General features: G+C 37.6%; 1 protein-coding gene across 1 annotated transcript in view; it reads right to left on the bottom strand.

The window, feature by feature from the left end:
- Positions 1 to 20,531, bottom strand: part of ttn.2 (titin, tandem duplicate 2) — a 171,503-nt gene that overhangs the window by 92,768 nt on the left and 58,204 nt on the right. Inside the window, 38 exon segments of the mRNA XM_036544926.1 lie at positions 91 to 2,028; positions 2,332 to 2,376; positions 3,303 to 3,374; positions 3,477 to 3,557; positions 3,921 to 3,998; positions 4,102 to 4,176; positions 7,420 to 7,518; positions 7,744 to 7,830; positions 7,971 to 8,054; positions 8,214 to 8,297; positions 8,464 to 8,547; positions 8,700 to 8,783; positions 8,950 to 9,033; positions 9,184 to 9,270; positions 9,423 to 9,506; positions 9,670 to 9,753; positions 9,904 to 9,990; positions 10,140 to 10,223; positions 10,380 to 10,466; positions 12,604 to 12,723; positions 13,265 to 13,348; positions 13,831 to 13,947; positions 14,336 to 14,494; positions 14,869 to 14,952; positions 15,425 to 15,505; positions 15,779 to 15,853; positions 16,289 to 16,360; positions 16,815 to 16,874; positions 17,148 to 17,195; positions 17,347 to 17,406; positions 17,629 to 17,655; positions 17,753 to 17,830; positions 17,937 to 18,146; positions 18,788 to 18,817; positions 18,936 to 19,200; positions 19,419 to 19,502; positions 19,892 to 20,075; positions 20,190 to 20,475. Of these exon segments, the coding sequence (XP_036400819.1) occupies positions 91 to 2,028; positions 2,332 to 2,376; positions 3,303 to 3,374; positions 3,477 to 3,557; positions 3,921 to 3,998; positions 4,102 to 4,176; positions 7,420 to 7,518; positions 7,744 to 7,830; positions 7,971 to 8,054; positions 8,214 to 8,297; positions 8,464 to 8,547; positions 8,700 to 8,783; positions 8,950 to 9,033; positions 9,184 to 9,270; positions 9,423 to 9,506; positions 9,670 to 9,753; positions 9,904 to 9,990; positions 10,140 to 10,223; positions 10,380 to 10,466; positions 12,604 to 12,723; positions 13,265 to 13,348; positions 13,831 to 13,947; positions 14,336 to 14,494; positions 14,869 to 14,952; positions 15,425 to 15,505; positions 15,779 to 15,853; positions 16,289 to 16,360; positions 16,815 to 16,874; positions 17,148 to 17,195; positions 17,347 to 17,406; positions 17,629 to 17,655; positions 17,753 to 17,830; positions 17,937 to 18,146; positions 18,788 to 18,817; positions 18,936 to 19,200; positions 19,419 to 19,502; positions 19,892 to 20,075; positions 20,190 to 20,475 (5,532 nt within the window).

The raw sequence follows: 20,531 nt of genomic DNA, 5'->3' as shown, positions 1-20,531 counted from the left end.
GATGGAGATTATTTGGGGTAAATCATGATTTTTTTCCGAAGCACAGGGTAGGAGGCAGTCAGTGGTGATGATGAGCAGCCCTTCTCTCACCTCGTCTGTCACCCCTTATTCCTGGAGTCTCAAGTGCCCCCTCCTCTGAGGCTGCATCTTCCCAGTCTTCTGATGAACCATAACTTTCACGAGGAGCCAGTTCCCATCCCCAAGTTTCCCCATCATCCTCCTCCTCTACCTCAGGTTCTTCTTCAAAGACTTCCTCCTCCAGTTGGGTTGGAATTTTCTTTAGCTGCACTGATTCAGGGGACAGTTCTTTTATAATTGGCACTTTCCCTTTCCCAATTTTGAGAGGAGCCTCTTGGGCGGCCTTTTCCTCGGGAGATGGTACTTTCTTTGGAACCTTTTTTAAGATGACGGATTCAATAGACTCTTTGGGAGAAACCACTTTGGCTGGCTTTTTGGCGATTTCTCCACTGGGTTTTCTCTCTACAGGAATTGATTCAATTTCCTTTGGTTTTGGCTTGTCAACCTTCGGTGAAGGAGTCTTTTTAGGTTCCAAGCCTGGTTTCGTGAGTTCCACAGGTTTTAGTGATATTTCAACAGACTCTTTGGGAGTAACCACTTTTGGTGGCTTTTTGGCTATTTCTACACTGGGTTTTTTCTCCACAGGAATTGATTCAATTTCTTTTGGTTTTGGTTTCTCAACCTTTGGTGAAGGAGTCTTTTTAGGTTCCAAGCCTGGTTTTGTGAGTTCCACAGGTTTTAGTGATATTTCAACAGACTCTTTGGGAGTAACCACTTTTGGTGGCTTTTTGGCTATTTCTACACTGGGTTTTTTCTCCACAGGAATTGATTCAATTTCTTTTGGTTTTGGTTTCTCAACCTTTGGTGAAGGAGTCTTTTTAGGTTCCAGACCTGGTTTAGTGAGTTCCACAGGCTTTAGCGATATTTCTTTCTCTTTGTCCTCAGGTTCTTTCGGTAAGCGTCCCACCTTCTCAAGCTGCACTGGTTTTTCCTCCTGTTTGGGGCTTTCTTTCTCTTTCTTCACAGGAACTGCTTTAGGAGGAGATGGCTTCTCTTCACGTTGACGAGGTGATTCTGTCTTCTTAACCTTCTCTGGCTCCTCCATTGAAAATGGCTTCAATACTACTTTTTCCCTTTCCTGATCCTGTGTTGGAATCCTCTTTACTTTCGAGATAGTCTTCTCAGGTTCCTGGGTATCTTCAGGAGTTTTATCGATTGGTTTCAGGATTATAGCTTCTTTCTCCTTTTCATCTGTGGGGATTGTTTTCTTCTGAGCGATAACAGGCTTTTTAACAGCTTCATCTTTCTGCGGTTTCTCACTTTTCTTGAAAGCCAAAGGTTCACCCTCCATTTTGTCTGTCTTTATCTCTTTTCCTGTCTCAACCATTGGTTTATCAGGTCTATCAAATGGTTTCAGTTTTACAGTTTCTTGGTCTAGCACCTCTGGTGTGAGTTTTGTCACTTTTTTCAGAGTTAAAGTAGGTTCTGTAGGCGCTTCCTCTTCACGCACCTTGGGAGTCTTCTTTAAACCCACCTTTTCTGTTTCTTTTACACCAGTGTCAATTTTCTTTAAAGGTTTCTTTGGCTCCTCAATTACATCTTTCACTGGCACTTCTTTAGGCTTTTTCAATGGGACCTGTTCTATAGCTTCCTTGGCTTCATCTCTGGGTAGTTTTTCAGCTCTTTTGGCAGTCTTAAATGTCTGGATTTGTTCTTCAACTTCATAGCTTTTGGTTTTTGTGACCTCTGTGGTAGCTTCAAAATGAGTCCTCTCCTCTGCCTCATAAGTTACTGTTCTTGCAACTTTCTCAAGAGTTACATCTGGTTTTGCATCAAATTCTTCAGAGGAAACCTTTGACACTTTCTTTAGGGTTATCATTTCCTGTTCATCTTCTATCTCCTTTGATAGTCTTGTCACTTTTTTCAATGATGGCATTTCAAGTGTCTCCACCTCCTCAATATGAATTTTACCTTTTTGTTTAAGAATAGCAGGTGCTGCACTTGGTTTGTCTGAGGCGATAAAGGTTTCACATTACATATAAAAGTCAGTTACAAACGAGATAACAACATAAACACACACACAATTCTCAATCACATATATCACATATGACGTTTTTCCACTCTGCTCAACAACAAAAAAACACAGATAATGAAAAACACACAAAAAAACACAGCATATTACATTAAGACACACTTTCAATGACAAAATGGACAATATTTTGCTGATATTTTATACTACTTAAAGTGTTTTACAGATAATTCAAAAAAGACAAATGTATGTGTTTGAGATGGAGAATCAGGAATTAATCATACCTTTCTTAGCTGCTCCAGGTGCTTCTACAGGACCCTTGGCTTCATCTAGTTCGGAAATTAAAGGGAGACTCATTAATTCAAAGACAACATCCCAAATGACTGACAGAAACTGGGTCTGTCTAAAGCTTGTGGCAACAAGAACAAGAACAAGCACAAAACACTGATTTAAGAATATTTTTAAAAATTCAAGCAAAGAAGATGTTTGGCTTGATGATCTAGAACAATAACACAACAAAACCCCCACTTTTATGTTTATACCTTTTTACCGGATAGATATTAGCCTTTCTTTCAGCTCTACCTCAACAGATTCTACACAAAAATATATTACAGGAAAAGGAGTGAGACAAGTCTTTTCCATGGTAACATCTACTTAAACTACACAACGAATGTGCCCCTTAAATGTTTTATAGCATATTTTATAGTAGTTATGTAGCCAATCAGCTTGATATGACAGAAATGAATCCCTAAACTTGACAGTAATTAATTTTATTTTATTACCAATTACACACATTTCCTTTTCCTACTAAAAGCACACAAATGATAATCACTGTGCCTAAAGTACTATAATACCTTTCAGAGATATCTTCATGTATTCTCTCTCATATATATATATCTATATATATGAGAGAGAGAGAGGGAGGTAGAGAGAGAGTGTACAAAGAATATAATGTGCTTTCACTAAACATGACAGTGGGATGAAAGTATTAGAAAGTGGAGGATGCCAAAGATGTTAGATGGGATGTGTTTACTTTTGAGAAAAGCATTTGTCTCCTGGCGGTGGATGGAGTCAAAACATGGAACATACCAACCTGGTTTTAAGATTATGAAGCATTTATGTTAAGAAATAACTGACTGGAAAAAATAAAGATTTGCACAAGAAGTTGACATGCTTGCAGTTCACATGACAGCGTGACAAAGAAGGGGGCCATAATGAATCACACTTTTTACCCATAAGTACCCTGTCTATATACCTTTGGATGGAGGTAACATGGAAGTCACTTCCTCTTTTTCAATGCCATATTTTGGTTCAACTTTCACGGAAACTAATGCAGTAAGAAAAAAATTTGTTTTGGTATATAAGATTTATACAAAAAGCAAATACTTGTGATTTACACTAGGTGCCTGGTTTGAAAGTACTATAATACCTTTTCCAGGTATATCCTCTTCTTTAATTTTGGTGATGGGTGTAATGATTTCCTCTTCAGTCTTCTTTAATGGTTCTTGAACTTCAAAAATAGTGTTTTTTGTTTTTGTGAATCTCAAGAGGTCTGACAGCACAAAAACTTTTGTATGTTTAGTTGACAAGACAATAAAATAACACACGAAAGACAGAAGACATAAACCAAAGACACCTCTATCGAGGCTGTAAAGGACACAGTTTACTATGAAACTCACAGATGACAAGATGGTCAAATATAAATTCATTCACAAACATTCACTTCTAAGAGAAGGAAGATGAGTTAAAAGCCTCTTTTTTCAAGAAAATGTCATTTTATCATTTTTACCATCTCCATGAAAAAGAAGTGATATATTACTTGTTTTCATGGAATTCTGCCATTTTTGAATTTGGTAAAGTATATGTTGAATACCTGGTGGAGCCTTTACTTGTTCTTGCCTTTGGATGGCTGGTTTTGGTTTTGCAGGAACCTTTTTCATTTCCTCTTGTGCTTTGGAAGCATTTTTCAAGTTTAGTTTGGATAAAGAACATGCATATGAAGGCATCCAAAGAGATTTCAGGAGTTAAGTAAAACGAACAACAAAATTCTGTACCTTTTTCAGGAGGCACTTTTTCCACAAGAGGAGCAGGGGTAGGCGTTGGTGCCTCAGGTGAGATTTTCTTCTCTGCTGTGGGCAGTTTAAGTAAAGGTGTGTCAAACTGAGAATCAAAAAGTTACTTATACAGGGTAAAGACTGAAGATTGGGCAACAACAAACAACTGACACAGACATTATCTATATCGGTACAAAAATCTGTACAGTACACCATAATCACCAACAAAAGACAGAACATAAAGTCAACAGACAACACAAAGGCAAGATTTTCGATTTTTTTTTTTTTTCGCAAGAGTGTTCCTTGTGTACTTTCTGTACCTTTTGGAGAAGGAACTTCTTTGACTGAAACAGGGACCACTTCAGGAACAGCCCTCTTCTCTGGTTCAGATACTTTCAAGAATATCATGTGGCATTAAGAATTGGGAAGCAGAAGACTCATAAAACAGCACTGAGTCACGCATGAAATGGGCTGTGATGAACACATAAGCATGTTTGAAGACTGTTGCATGATACGACTCCATCTGAAATAACATACAATTGACACCTGAGCTCCAGAGCATGCTGTTATATGCTAAGACTTGAAATGAAATAGAAACAGTGAATACCGAGACCATGTGAAGCACTGGACTGAACCAGCAAAATGAAAATGTAAAGACGAAATATTAGTTGATGGAGGTAATATTTGCAAACTGAGGATGAAAGATGGTTTGGTGGATGATCATTTGAATTAAGAGTAGTCTTCTTTTATAATACCTTTCAGAGGTGTAGTGTCTTCTGTATCTTGGGTATTTCTGTGTGTGATCATTTTCTGTATGGAAGTTTCTCCTGTTCTTTGAAGAGTTTCATCCTTATGTGGACTTCTTTCCTTTGATTCCTTACCTTTCTTGGGTACAAGCTCTTCTTTTTTTGGAAAGATTGCAGATTTAGAGGGAGCAATTTCATCTTTCTTAGAAGAAATTTCATCTTTTTTAGTGGCATCCTCTATGCTCTTGGTTGAAATTTCTTTGTCCTTTAGTGTAATTTCATCCATTTTGTGTGGTATTTCTTCCTTTGACTCAAAACCTTTCTGAGGAGAAGCTTCTTTCTTAGGGACCCTTACAGGTTTCTTTTTTAGAGTTTCTTCCCTCTGAAAAGACATTTTGTCTTTTTTGGGTGGAATAACTAACTTAGGGGGAACCTCTTTTTCCACTGAAACCTCTTTTTGGGAATATACTTCATTTTCTTTCAGTGATAATTTTTTCTGAGGAATCTCCTCCCTCTCAAGAGGAATTTCTCTTGAAACTGATAAAATGTCTCTCTCAAACAAATTGTCCTCACTTCCACAGAATGCTTTTTGCGTCTCAATGGACAACTCCTCAAGAAGACCAACTTCTTCTACAGGAGAAATCCTCTGTATCCCAGTTGAAACTTCATCCACCTTGTGAGTCACAGCAGTTACAACTTTCTTTAGTTTAATTTTTTCAACTTTAGGAATCGTTTCTTCCATTTTAGGAATCTCTTTCCTCCCTCTTTTGGGTTTGATGACTGACTTGGGGCTAACTTCTTTCTCTAAAGAAACATCCACTACAGATTTCTCCTCTTTCTTGAAAGATAAGGGGCTACCTTCTTTCTCTAAAGAAACATCCATTACAGATTTCTCTTCTTCCTTGAAAGAGACTTTATCTTGTTTCAATGGCAACTTCCTCTGACCAATCGCCTCTCTCTTCATCGGAATCTCTTCTGAAACAGACAAAATGTCTTGCTCTTGCAAGATGTCTTCAATCCCGTACAATGCTTTTTGAGTTTCATAGGACAATGCCTCAAGAAGACCAACTTCTTCTACAGGAGAGATCTTCTGTATTCCAGTTGAAACTTCATCCACCTTGTGAGTCACAGCAGTTACAGCTTTCTTTAGTTTAATTTTTTCAACTTTAGGAGTCGTTTCTTCCATTTGAGGAATCTCTTTCCTCCCTCTTTTGGGTTTGATGACTGATTTGGGGCTAACTTCTTTCTCTAAAGAAACATCTATTACAGATTTCTCTTCTTTCTTGAAAGATAAGGGGCTAACTTCTTTCTCTAAAGAAACATCCATTGCAGGTTTCTCTTCTTTCTTGAAAGAGACTTTATCTTGTTTCAACGGCAACTTCCTCTGACCAATCGCCTCTCTCTTCATCGGAATCTCTTCTGAAACAGACAAAATGTCTTGCTCTTGCAAGATGTCTTCAATCCCGTACAATGCTTTTTGAGTTTCATAGGACAATGCCTCAAGAAGACCAACTTCTTCTACAGGAGAGATCTTCTGTATTCCAGTTGAAACTTCATCCACCTTGTGAGTCACAGCAGTTACAGCTTTCTTTAGTTTAATTTTTTCAACTTTAGGAGTCGTTTCTTCCATTTTAGGAATCTCTTTCCTCCCTCTTTTGGGTTTGATGACTGATTTGGGGCTAACTTCTTTCTCTAAAGAAACATCTATTACAGATTTCTCTTCTTTCTTGAAAGATAAGGGGCTAACTTCTTTCTCTAAAGAAACATCCATTGCAGGTTTCTCTTCTTTCTTGAAAGAGACTTTATCTTGTTCCAATGGCAACAACTTCTGACCACTCGCCTCTCTCTTAATAGGACTCTCTTCTGAAACAGATAAAATGTCTTGCTCTTGCAAGGTTTCTTCAATTCCATACAATGCTTTTTGGGTTTCATAGGACAACTCCTCAAGAAGACCAACTTCTTCTGCAGGAGAAATCCTCTCTATCCCAGTTGAAACCTCCTCTACCTTCTGAGTTACAGCAGTTACAGCTTTCTTTAGTTTAATTTTTTCAATTTTAGGAGCCGTTTCTTCCATTTTAGGAATTTCTCTTCCCTGTTTTTGAGACTTTATGACCACCCTAGGGGAAGCTTCTTTCTGTGAAGAAACCTCCATTACAGATTTCTCTCCTTTTTTGAATTTTCTTTGAGGTATATCCTCCCTCATAAAAGGAACCTCACTTGAAACAGTTACAGTGTGTGGCTCAAACAAAATGTCTTCAGTTCCATGCAATGCTTTTTTTGTTTCATAGGATAACTCCTTGAGGAGACCAACTTGTTCTACAGGCGAAATCCTCTCTGTCTCCTCCATCTCTTGGATAATAGTGGTTGTAGCCTTCTTGGGTACTGTTAATAATTTAAAATATAATACATATTTGATAATTAAGAAGTAGCACCAGAGGGTGGTGAAAAAGAAATTCACAATACAAAACACAAACACAAAACACAAACAAAAGGGAAAATGTGATTACACATAAATAACACAGAGAATTGCTGGTATGTAAAGTTCAGTTCCAGAGGAGGTGCATTATTATACCTTTCATTGCAGGAGTTTCTTTTTTCTGAGGCACTGCTTCTACTTTAGGAGTAGGTCCAGGAGGCAAGATTTTTTCTGGCTTCTTGGTGACTTCAGGCTCTTTAAAGAACACCTCATATTTAGTTCAAAGGATGCACTTTTTAGAGGGATCTGTACCTTATCTATTCATCACTGAAACTACAAGAAGTTCCTTAACGTAAAGTTATATTACACAGAGACAAATCCAGTTACAGACACACAACACAGACAGGAAACATGAGTAATAAGCATGAAGAAGACACAAAAGAAGATGTGTGTGAAGTACAGCCATAGCTTAAAGTGTACCTTTGGTAGGAATCATCTCCTCCTCTATTTTAGGCACAACCACTGGGGCCTTCTTTATCGGCTCTTCCATCTGTTCTACCTCAGGTACTTTAAAAAGATATGTATATTGAACATTTACAGACACAAGGAAGACAAATCCCATTAAACAGACAACAAACATGAGTAAAAAAAGTGTAAACAAGACACAACAGAAGATGTGCCTGAAGTAGTTGTGGCTTAAAGCATACCTCTGGTAGGAACAATCTCTTCCTTTTTAGGTACAATCACTGGGGGCTTCTTTACAGGCACTTCAATCTTTTCTATTTCGGGCACTTGGAAAACATATATATGTATATATTGGATGTTTTTCAGATACAAGGAAGACAATTCCAATTACACAGACACACATCAAACAACAAACACAAGTGATAAAGAGTGAAGAAGACACACAAGAAGATGAGCTTGACGTACAGGTGCGGCTTAAAGCATACCTTTGGTAGGAACAATCTCTTCCTTTTTAGGTAAAATCACTGGGGGCTTCTTTACAGGCACTTCAATCTGTTCTACCTCCGGCACTTTAAAAGCATATATATGTATATATTGGATGTTTTTCAGATACAAGGAAGATAATTCCAGTTACACACACACTCAACAAACAACAAACAACAAACATGAGTAATAAAGAATGAAGAAGACACACAAGAAGATGTGCTTGACATACAGGTGTGGCTTAAAGCATACCTTTGGTAGGAACAATCTCTTCCTTTTTAGGTACAATCACTGGGGGCTTCTTTACAGGCACTTCAATCTTTTCTATTTCGGGCACTTTGAAAACATATATATGTATATATTGGATGTTTTTCAGATACAAGGAAGACAATTCCAGTTACACAGACACACAACAAACATGAGTAATAAGCTGTGAAGAAGACACACAAGAAGATGTGCTTGACGTACAGGTGTGGCTTAAAGCATACCTTTGGTAGGAACAATCTCTTCCTTTTTAGGTACAATCACTGGGGGCTTCTTTACAGGCACTTCAATCTGTTCTACCTCCGGCACTTAAAAAGCATATATATGTATATATTGGATGTTTTTCAGATACAAGGAAGATAATTCCAGTTACACACACACTCAACAAACAACAAACAACAAACACAAGTGATAAAGAATGAAGAAGACACACAAGAAGATGTGTTTGACGTACAGGTGTGGCTTAAAGCATACCTTTGGTAGGAACAATCTCTTCCTTTTTAGGTACAATCACTGGGGGCTTCTTTACAGGCACTTCAATCTTTTCTATTTCGGGCACTTTGAAAACATATATGTATATATTGGACGTTTTTCAGATACAACGAAGACAATTCCAATTACACAGACACACATCAAACATGAGTAATAAAGAATGGAGAAGACACACAAGAAGATGTTGCTGACGTACACTTGTGGCTGCAAGCATACCTTTGGTAGGAACCATCTCCTCCTTCTTTTCTGGCACAACCACTGGAGGCTTCTTTACAGGCACTTCCATCGGTTTTACCTCTGGTACTTTAAAAACATACACGTATTGGACATGTCCACATTTAGGGAAGACAATTCCAATTACACACACACTCAACAAACAACAAACATGAGTAATAAAGAGTGAAGAAGACACACAAGAAGATGTGCTTGACGTACAGGTGTGTCTTAAAGCATACCTTTGGTAGGAACAATCTCTTCCTTTTTAGGTACAATCACTGGGGGCTTCTTTACAGGCACTTCGATCTTTTCTACCTCCGGCACTTTAAAAGCATATATATATATATATATATTGGATGTTTTTCAGATACAAGGAAGACAATTCCAATTACACAGACACACATCAAATAACAAACACAAGTGATAAAGAGTGAAGAAGACACACAAGAAGATGTTGTTGACGTACAGGTGTGGCTTAAAGCATACCTTTGGTAGGAACAATCTCTTCCTTTTTAGGTACAATCACTGGGGGCTTCTTTACAGGCACTTCAATCTTTTCTATTTCGGGCACTTTGAAAACATATATGTATATATTGGACGTTTTTCAGATACAAGGAAGACAATTCCAGTTACACAGACACACAACAAACATGAGTAATAAGCTGTGAAGAAGACACACAAGAAGATGTTGCTGACGTACACTTGTGGCTGCAAGCATACCTTTGGTAGGAACCATCTCCTCCTTCTTTTCTGGCACAACCACTGGAGGCTTCTTTACAGGCACTTCCATCGGTTTTACCTCTGGTACTTTAAAAACATACACGTATTGGACATTTCCACATTTAGGGAAGACAATTCCAATTACACAGACACACAACAAACAAACATGAGTAATAAAGAGTGAAGATGACACACAAGAAGATGTGCTTGACGTACAGGTGTGGCTTAAAGCATACCTTTGGTAGGAACCACCTCGTCCTTTTTAGGTACAATCACTGGGGGCTTCTTTACAGGCACTTCGATCTTTTCTACCTCCGGCACTTTAAAAGCATATATATGTATATATTGGACGTTTTTCAGATACAACGAAGACAATTCCAGTTACACAGACACACAACAAACAAATATGAGTAATAAAGAATGGAGAAGACACACAAGAAGATGTTGCTGACGTACACTTGTGGCTGCAAGCATACCTTTGGTAGGAATCATCTCCTCCTTCTTTTCTGGCACAACCACTGGAGGCTTCTTTACAGGCACTTCCATCGGTTTTACCTCTGGTACTTTAAAAACATACACGTATTGGATATTTCCAGACACAAGGAAGACACAAATATGAAAACACAAAAGGACACAAAAGTATACACAGGACTTACTCAAGACTCAAGACAAATTCTGAGCATACAGCTTATCTGTAGATTGATGAGGATGCATATATGTAGACGATCTGTCCATTTCAATGTTCACAGTAGACTGTGTTTACAAATCACAAATTTAAATAAATTTAAATATTATGCACTTTCATATTTTGTGTTGTACTAATGTAAACAGAAGCAAAGAATTTGACAGGATATTACAAAAGACATTACACAGGACATTAAGAGTTTCAAAGCAATGAAGTCAGTGCCTTTAACTGGCATCCCCTCTATGAGAGATATGAATCTTCTCCTTTTTATTCTCCTTCATTCTCCTTCATTTACCGAATCTGTAGGTGCTGGTTCTGATTATGTAGTGGCCTCTGGTTCCAAAGCTTGATTTCATTGCCAACTAAGAAACTTAAATGAAGTACAGCTTTACACAGCCTTTTAAGAACCTTTTAACATACCTGGGGCTTACTTATAAACAACACCTGTGCCCACACTGAGCATGCTTGCAGCTTTGTAGAAGACACAAAACAAAATATGCAGAAAAACAAGAAAACAAATAAAAGGACATAACAGGACGCACGTGACTGGACAATTACACACATCAACATTAACACCAGAATAAACATTCAACGTCTTGTTGACTCATATGGCAGTAGGCAAACGCAGGTGCAAAAGTGTTTTGCTGTTTTTGCTGTGAAAATTTTACTGTTACTGATGATAGTGTCTGGTTGCATTTTCCATACTTCATCTCACAGAATTTGCTTTGAGGTGCCTGGTGGACTGTCTTTTGAGATATGACCTAATACTGCAGGAAATGGTACAGTCAACTTCCATTGATTATCTGATTTTAACAACAAATAACATCAACTAATGACTGCTAGCTGGACAGCTAAAAACCTGTTTAATCACTGCATATAGTAGTTAAACATAATACGCTTAAAACAAATATACTTGCAGCAAGTTATATAATACAAGGTAAGATAACTAGCAGAGGCATAGTAATTTTGCTATTTATTGTTACTAGTTACTAGTTACACAAAGAGGGCCAGCAAGCTTTGATGAACATTTATGAAAAATGGCTGTATTTTTTGGCTATAAATTCTGGCTGCAAGTTAGCAACTTCTCAAACTGCACATGTATACAGTTTGAGCTACTGGCATAGACAATTTGCAGTCCAAATAATCCACTGCTGAATAATCAGGAGTTAGTTGTATCTTCAGAGAGTTGCTGGAAATTATATGCTTGGGCTATCAAACAGAAATCATTTCAGAAAACCCCACTAAATTTTATCATCTCAGAGCAGGTTAGCACACCAAATCGACCATCGTCAGAAATTATACTCAGCCATTTTGACTGTAGCAGTCTATTTAGATAGCATATGTTGATATGTTATTATATTTGGCATAAACTATGTATGTGAGTACTCCTTGATGTCATCCTTTACTTGAGACCATACGCATACCTTTGCATTATCTGATGAGTAACTAAAGCACCTACACTAAAATATGAGTGAAAGACATTTGAAATGGCAGCTACACGGCTCTCCAAGGCAGCACAGCAGCAAAAACTGTTTGCCGCTGTATAGTGCCACCGAGTGGAACTACCAGGCTTAGAATGTTCACTGTACCAGGGTCCAGCTGTTACTCCTGTGTTACTCCTGTTACTCCACAGACTGTTGCTACATTACCGCTCTGCACTCGAGCCAGTGTTCCATCACAAGCATTCCCATCATTCAACTCATTTGACCTCTTGAAAGCAATGCTGTTGAACAGCAGCAGCTGACTAGACTGTCATTAGTCACCGTAGTCATTGCACTTGAGGTTTCTGTCCTAAAACATTTTTTCAGTCATTTGTGCACCAGGTATAGAACATTGCACACTGCATTTGCCAGCTGCATTAAGACAACAAAAATCGATGGTTCTGACACTTTTTTTCCAAGTTGCTCATTAGCAAATTAGCAGTGGGCAAGAAAAAAGCCCAACTAAGTAAGCAAAAAATTTGAAATTTCAGTACAGGAGCACATTGCTTTTTTGAATGATAGCTCTTCAAGTACCTTTTGTTGGAGTGACCTCTTTCTTTGGAGGGGCTACCTCCACTGGAGCCTCTTCTGCTCTTTTAGGAACAGTAACCTGTGGTAGTTCAACAGCTTCCATCTTCCTGGGGACTTCTGGCACTTAAAAGAATGTTTAAGTTATGGGCAACGAACCAAAATACACCATTAAGAGCTTAAGAGCCCACAGAACATGTATGTGTACACACGGACAACTACACAGACAACTACAAAGAATAGATTGACAATACTGAGACAGGAAATACAAACACATCAAAGACAAATGGGAAATGGGTGAAATGTTGATGGCATTATACTAGTTATTAAAGCTAATTTTGTATTAAATCATCTAGGCCAACCCAGCATGGCAGATTATTTGGCCCTGATGAGCAAAAACATCAGGGTATAGCCAAGCCAGTTTACATGAATGTGATTAATGGTGCTTATGTTTATGATTGATGATTGAACAAACCATGAGTCCCTGATTTGGACTCTACTAATAAGCTGTATGCATCATATTAAAAATGCACAGAGAGACAACATTTAGATACATGAACAAGCAGACAAAAGTATTAAGAACTAAATTAAGCAAAAGCGTTACTGTTGGAAAAGGATCCCAGCACCGCTCATACAGATGGAGGTAAACAAGACAAGGTGATTGTACCTCTGATAAGAGTCACCTCCTCTTTTTTATAGACCGTGACAGAAACCTTTTCAGCAACTTCTGTTGTCTGTATAACTTCAGGCACTTTAAAAACATTCACAGAGGACAGGACATCACTGACAGACACACTGACCACTCAGTAATCAAACCATCTCTTTGCCTTCAAAATTGTAAACAGTTACACTCATTTTCCTATATATATGTTTATATATATTTATGTGTTATGTAAAAAAAATATTGATAATATCAGTTTGAAACAGTAAAACTTTTTAGAAATTGCTACATTTTTGAATAATTGAAATGTGTGACTTGAGTGTAGAAGACTAAGTACTCTGGGACTTCTGCCTCAATGGAGTGATATTCTCAAATACTTTCTTAATGTTAGTACAGAAAACATTTAGACAGAAGAGAAAAGGTCACAGTCCACTTAACGTTATGGACTCTTATGAAAGAAGAAAAGCGGAAGATTGTTATTAGCTTTACAATCTCAAAGCAGTTAGACTGCGGGACTATTTGCCCTAAAGCTGCAAACAGCGGCGCCTGTAGCAATTGGCATAAAACTCTACCTTTCTCTGGAGCAGCCTCCTTTGGAACAGTAGGCACTGGCTCTGGTTTTTTAGCTGGCTCTGGTTTTTTAGGTGGTGCTGGTTTTGGTGGTTCTGGTTTCTCTGGTTCCTCAGGAACTTTAAAGGACATTTTTTCATGTACTATTTAGATCGTGGAAGTTTTATTAAGCAAACAGAGCAAATTAAGTTTAAGATTTTCCTCTATATAAGAAGCCAGTCAAACACAGATATGTACACTCACAAACATAAATTATTTTTGACTAAGACATACAAAAAGAGAAAAGAGCACGTCAAACACAGATATGTATACTGACAAACATAGATAAATTACGTTTGAATAAAACATACAAAAAAGGAAAAGTGCCAGTAAAACACAGACATGTACACTCATAAACACATAAATTACATTTGACTAAGACGTACAAGAAAGGAAAACAGTCAGACACAGACATGTACACTCACAAACAAAGATTTATGCTTGAAAAGACAATAGACGCAACAATACCTTTGGGTGGGGGTGCCTCAACTTTCTTTGGGGGTGCCTCAACTTTCTTTGGGGGTGCAGGCTTTGGTTCAGGTTCCACCTTGGCAGGTGCCTCTTTAGGTTCGGGTGTTACGTGGGGTTTGGGCTCAGGAGCCACGTGAGGTATAAGTACAGGTTCTTCTTCAGGTAATAAAAATACATAACCGTTACAATATGCTATGTCTAAATTCACTGGACAAGAGTTAAGACAGGTGCAAGAGCAAAAACGATCTGCAAACAAGTTATTTTCTGCTTGCAACAAACAGACTGACAAACTGACAAATAAGACGGACAAATGTTATAGACTTTTAAAGCTTTCCATGGTCTATGAGCTTTGTTAAGAGTGATTCGGAGCCACAGGAGACACAGGAGACACCAAACAAAAAAACATGGGAAGAAGGTTTTGCAACAAAACAAAGAAGCGAGACACCATCAAAACATATGGGGCACTGACATGAATGAAAAATGACAGCATTTAACAGACAGAGTAAACACAAGGAACACAGGGTTTATACCTTTTGGAGGAGCGACCTGATCTTTAGCAGGGGGAGGAGGAGTAGGAGCTGGTGGAGGAACAATCTTCTTGGGTTCTTCATATTCTTTTAATCATTGGAAGACATTTATATAAATTAACCAACTAAGATTTTAGTTTAGGTGACAAAGTGAACAAAACAATTAATAACAAATAAGTAATTAATAACAAAATCAATCATTAAACAATATAAATGGAACATGAAGTAACCTGTCCATCGTGTAAACAGGTATGACCAAACATTTTGGATTTGAAGATTAATTTCTTTTTTTTAATCTTTGTTTAAGACATCCCCCCTTTGTCCTGTAAAGCCAGGTGAATACCAGGTAAGGGAAACATACAGGACAGTGGAACATCACAGAATACACAATGAAACAAATGTTACAGAAGTTTAATTCAAGGTTAATAAGATAACTGACTTTTAGACAGAAAACAAATCTGAAAAAACACTGATTTAAAGACAGGGAAAAGAATATTGCTGACATATAAAAACAAAACAATGACAAAACGTGGACAAAAAATCACATGTAAGACTGTACCTTGAGGTGCTGGACGCTCTTTACGTTCAGGCACAGTTACTGGTGTGATCATTTCTTCCACAGGCTTCCTGGCTTCAGGTACTTAAAAAAACCATGCACTCTGTATGAATTCCTTTGTATTTCTACCATTAGTTGCAACAGTTATACACAGAAATAAACCAAATAAACCAAACTATGAATTAGACTCCACAAGATGACACACACTTCCAGGACACAAAAAACATTAGAGGAAAGAAAGATATTATCATCATTATTTTTTACAAACAGAACACGTGAAATGTTAGATGTAATTTATATTTTAAAATATGAGAGTAGAAAGAGTGAATAGAGATGCTAGTTAACACAGTTTGGTACCTTTAGGAGGTGCTGGTGCCTCTGGCACGGCTGGGGCGGCGGGCACAGGTTCAGGTTTCACGTAAGCTTCGGGAACTTAAAAGACATTTCCTTTGTTAAACTACCAGTGCAAAGCATAGATTTAAGTGAGCACTGATGCATAGCCATATTTAAGTGGTGAGATATGGAAGCAAATAAAATACAAGACGGGCACAAGCAGACAAAACCTCGCAGAAGCATGATCTCAAGAACAAGAAGCATATACAAAGAACAAAGATGTGAATTACAGACAACATATCAGAGAGCTTTATTGGTTAACATACAGAGAACAACAGGGACAAACTGCTTTTACTTTAAAAGCATAAGTGACAAAAAGCACACTGACAAAGAGTCTGAGACAGTTAAAACTGACGTTAAATAAGTGACAAAAAGCACACTGACGTTAAAAAGAGTATTTCATGGTTGTTTGCCACTACCTAGCCACAAGCCATGACTGCGACAAACATTTTTGCTCTCTTGTCAGTACAATACCTTTAATCGGCACTTCCTCTCTCATTCCTACAGCGCTTCGTTGGACAGATTCATCAACAGGTACCCTTGGAGCTGACAACAGGAATAAGACTCAGCTTAGAAATTATGCATTCCCAGTCAGTACCATTTGTTAAGAGGAACACGAATACACATAAAACTGAAAATCTTAGACCCAACATATTTCTGTGGAACACAGAAACAATTACTGCGAGGGAATGAAAAGGGATTAATAAGGATGAATGGAGAGAGTGGAGACCATGACAAATTCCAAACACACAAAACAAGAACAAACAAACACAGAAGAGCAATGAACTGGAACATTTAAAATGACAATTAATGTACAACAACGAGACAACAAAAACACTGATGATTTACAGAAACTGACAACATGTGAATCAGACAAGGGTGAGGTCTTCAACAAAAAAGATGGAAGAAGAGTTAAAACGACCATGAGGGTCAAGAGTTAATATGATCATGTGGACCAAGACACGAGTTAACTTGGGATGGTAACACAATTTCAGTATACCTCCCCTTGTAGATATTTCTTGTTTAACTCTTTCCTCTTGAATGCTCCAACTTTCAAATTCTAACAGAGGGCAACAATGAATATTTAGAATAAAATGCAAAAAAATGCAAAAAAAAAAAATATAAAAGTAAAAAAAATTAACATGTTAAAAACTCCACAAAAAACATGAGTTTGGAAGTGTTAGACTTGCATGTGAGACTCAATGAAACGATTTATCTCTTTATCCACTTGCAAAAACAAGTACTTTTAACAGATGTTAATGAAGAAGGGGATAGAGGGATGATTGAACAATCGGTGGATTAATGGCAAACATGGTAGTGAGGTGCATTGTACCTCTTATTTCTGTCCTTTCTTCATAATAACCAAACTCAGGAGACTCAGCTTAAAAAAAAACATTTTAAGTGAAATTTTTAATGACTTGCAAAGTAATATTAATAGATGATATGAGAGAATGATTTAATTGATGATAGCATGGATAGACTCATGTATTCAGGCTTAAAAGTCTGTTGCAAATCTGATGTCCCATTCTTACCTAATTTGGAGGTAACTGCAGATGGTACCTCAGGCCTTTGTATAGATGAATCAGGGAAATCTAAGAGATGTAGTTCATATAAATTTAAATTTAAACTAGTTGCGTATTATATAAACATATCATTATTAAGTTATTCTTTTATATATAAATATTAAATAAGACATACGACGTGTATATTATATATCATATTATGTTAGTATGAGGGTATGAGGAGTGGAAAACGCTGCCAGTGTTTCTTATTAATTTGGGGGAGGGGGTTCAATCTGAAAACATAATACTTACCATAAGGAACCCTTCCTAAATCAATTTCTGTGAAAGAAGCAGGCAAAATATTATTTCTCAATCTAATCAGGGCCGATGAACGATGTACGCAGGAATAACTGGGTTTGCTGATAATGGTACTAACCTTTGCCTGACAGGTAAAGTTCTGCGCTGCTTTTAACTTCTCCCCTGGGTTCCAATCGCACAATCACAGAATACACGCCTACAGGATTATCAATAAAGATGATTGAATTTCCATTGTTGTTTTTTTTTTTTTTTTTAAAAAGGTAATGGAAACGAAAGCTGGTATATGACACTGGTAAACACACCTTCATCCTCTGAGGTGACATTGCGGATGGTCATGAAGTGACGTCGGCCCTCACTTCTAAAGCTGTACTTTGGGCTCTCTTTGAGTTCCCACGTGTCTTTGTACCACGTGACAATAGCATTGTCGAATGACACCTCACATTCAAAGGTGGCGGACTGTCGTTCGTTCACCACAATGTTCTGGATGTGCTTTGTGAAACGGATTTTTTCAGCTATAACAAATGAAAACGGGTTGGCAGTTCAGTGGCGATTTTCTTCATGTCAAACATCAAAAGTGTACTTGTATAACAGGTGCATGTGAGAGATGAGAGATGGTCGTTTTACTTGGTGTCACAAGAGTTAAGATGAAAAAATGTGTATAGTTAAAAAAAGAAAAAAATGTTCATCGTAACCATAATATAATTGAATTAAAAAAATTCAAAAACAAGAAAATGATCCCAAAAAAGAAGAAATAACCGATTTAATATTGTTCACAAGACTATTTTTGGAAAAAATGGAAAAAAAAACTGAAGAGTGCAAAAATGAAAGAAAAAAGATTTGGTTTAAAAAGTAGAATGAGAGAGGTTAGTAAGGATGACAGACATCAGAAGGTTAGAACAACTCCACCATCTGTTAAGTGATTAACACAAACCTTCTACATCAAGATCTGCAATTGGTTCCCTGATTAAATATCTGCAAGTGAAACAACCTTGGCTGTCTAATCTAAGGCCTTTTATTGAGAGATTCTATACATCAAAGCAATTAGATATCTGCTCTGAGGCTCTACAAGCCATCCATTGTGTTATTGCATAAAGAACAGGGCATATTGCGTATGTAACAGGGCCAGAAAATGTACAAGTTTGGCCTTCCTTACCAGCCTTTTGATATTCCTCCACCTCAGGTTCTGTATGGGAAACGAGAAAAAAGAGAAATGCTTTGTCATCTTTTGCCTCAAAGAGAAGACGTTCATAAATGACAGGAACATGCAGGCAGGTTGAAATAACAGACAGAAGGATACTCACCAACTGTCAATTTGGCACTGGAAATGTGAGGGCCACATACAATGCGGTAATTTCCCTGGTCTCCAGGCTGACAGCGCTTGATTTTCAGTATGTGGCGGTCACCTACAACGCTGATTTCATACTTCTGATTGCTTTCCAGCTTCTGTGTTCCCTTGTACCAGGACAGACTGATTTCTGGGTAGTTGATCTTGATCTCACATTCAAACACTGCATCTTTATTTGTGACTGTAGTTTGATCGGTGATGTCTCTGATCAGGGTTATAGGCTGAAATGAAAGACATGGTTACATTACTCCTATCAAAAACCTGTAATGTTTACTGGTAATGTTACAGATATATATTAAGGTTATATTTAAAAAGAAAAAAATCATACATTACATCATTTGCTTCACACTTGCTCTTACAGAGAGTGACTTATAAAGCTTTTATATGATCTATGTTATGAATATAAACATAGACATACACATAGTTCTTTTTTAATTACCTCTGTCTGTTCCATTCTCTTTTGCAAGTCAGACACAAGCCGGGCCAAATCCTCATCTGATTCCCTTGCTCCATGTTCCACTTCCTGGATGGGAGAATAGGAGCACTGTGATTTCCCTACTTTTCCTCATTTCAAATACTGATCATTTTTGGATTGATTTGGTGTATGGATTGCTTTGAGCTGCTTAATCAATATTATACAGGCACACTAAATAAAGTCAGCATTTATCAAGACATACACCAAATAAACTAAATATCACCCCTGTGAAACCAAAACTTACCCCAAATTTAAAAAGTGCATGAGAGTACAAACTAACCCATTTACAGTAAATAATTTTAGTAACTAACCAATGCATATCACAAAAACACAATAAGTAAGTGCACTAAATAGCAAAACAGCATGCAACAGGAAACAACATTTAATTTAATGAAAATCTTTTTTTATGTGTAAAAAAAAAAAATAATCTTACTTACCACTCTGCTAGTTTCATCCCCTCTCTCCTTCTTCAGGAACTCAATAGCTTGCAGAAGTCCACGGAAGTCTGTGATCCCATACATGCGAGCATACTTCTCATACTCTTTGGGATCCACATTCCTCAGCAGCTCAACTATGTCAATTTCTTTTTCCTCCTGTGGACTCTTCTGTTTGGATGGTGTCCTACGCAAAAGAAAGAAAACCTTAAATTTCTTGCGGGTGAAGTTTTACCTACAAATCTCCATAAAAATAGTTTAACTTTCTATATGGAGTAACTTTTCCAGCAAACACACTTACTTCTTCAGTTTAGCTCTGAAGTCTCCCTCAAGTGCTGCAACCTCCTTCTTTTCACTGACATTCAAGTCTGTGCTGCATTCAATCTCTCCATGCTTGTTGGATGCGATACACCTGTACTGTCCAGAATCAGTTTTGGTCACTTCTCTGATCTCAAGCTTTGCCTCTTGTCCTTTCTGCTCAACAGTGATTCGGCCACCATGAGTGATCTGCCTCCACTTGCCCTTCATCCATTTCACATTGGGGATGGGATCTCCCCCAACTTTGGCAATGAAAGTTGCAGTGCTCTCTGAAATTAAAGCAGATAAGAAATAAAATCACCTATCGAACTAACCCAAGAACAAT

This window comes from Megalops cyprinoides, chromosome 14 (assembly GCF_013368585.1).
Source record: "Megalops cyprinoides isolate fMegCyp1 chromosome 14, fMegCyp1.pri, whole genome shotgun sequence".
Lineage (NCBI taxonomy): Eukaryota > Metazoa > Chordata > Actinopteri > Elopiformes > Megalopidae > Megalops > Megalops cyprinoides.
Note: the sequence above shows the minus strand (reverse complement) of the source record. Positions and strands in the feature narration are given on the sequence as shown.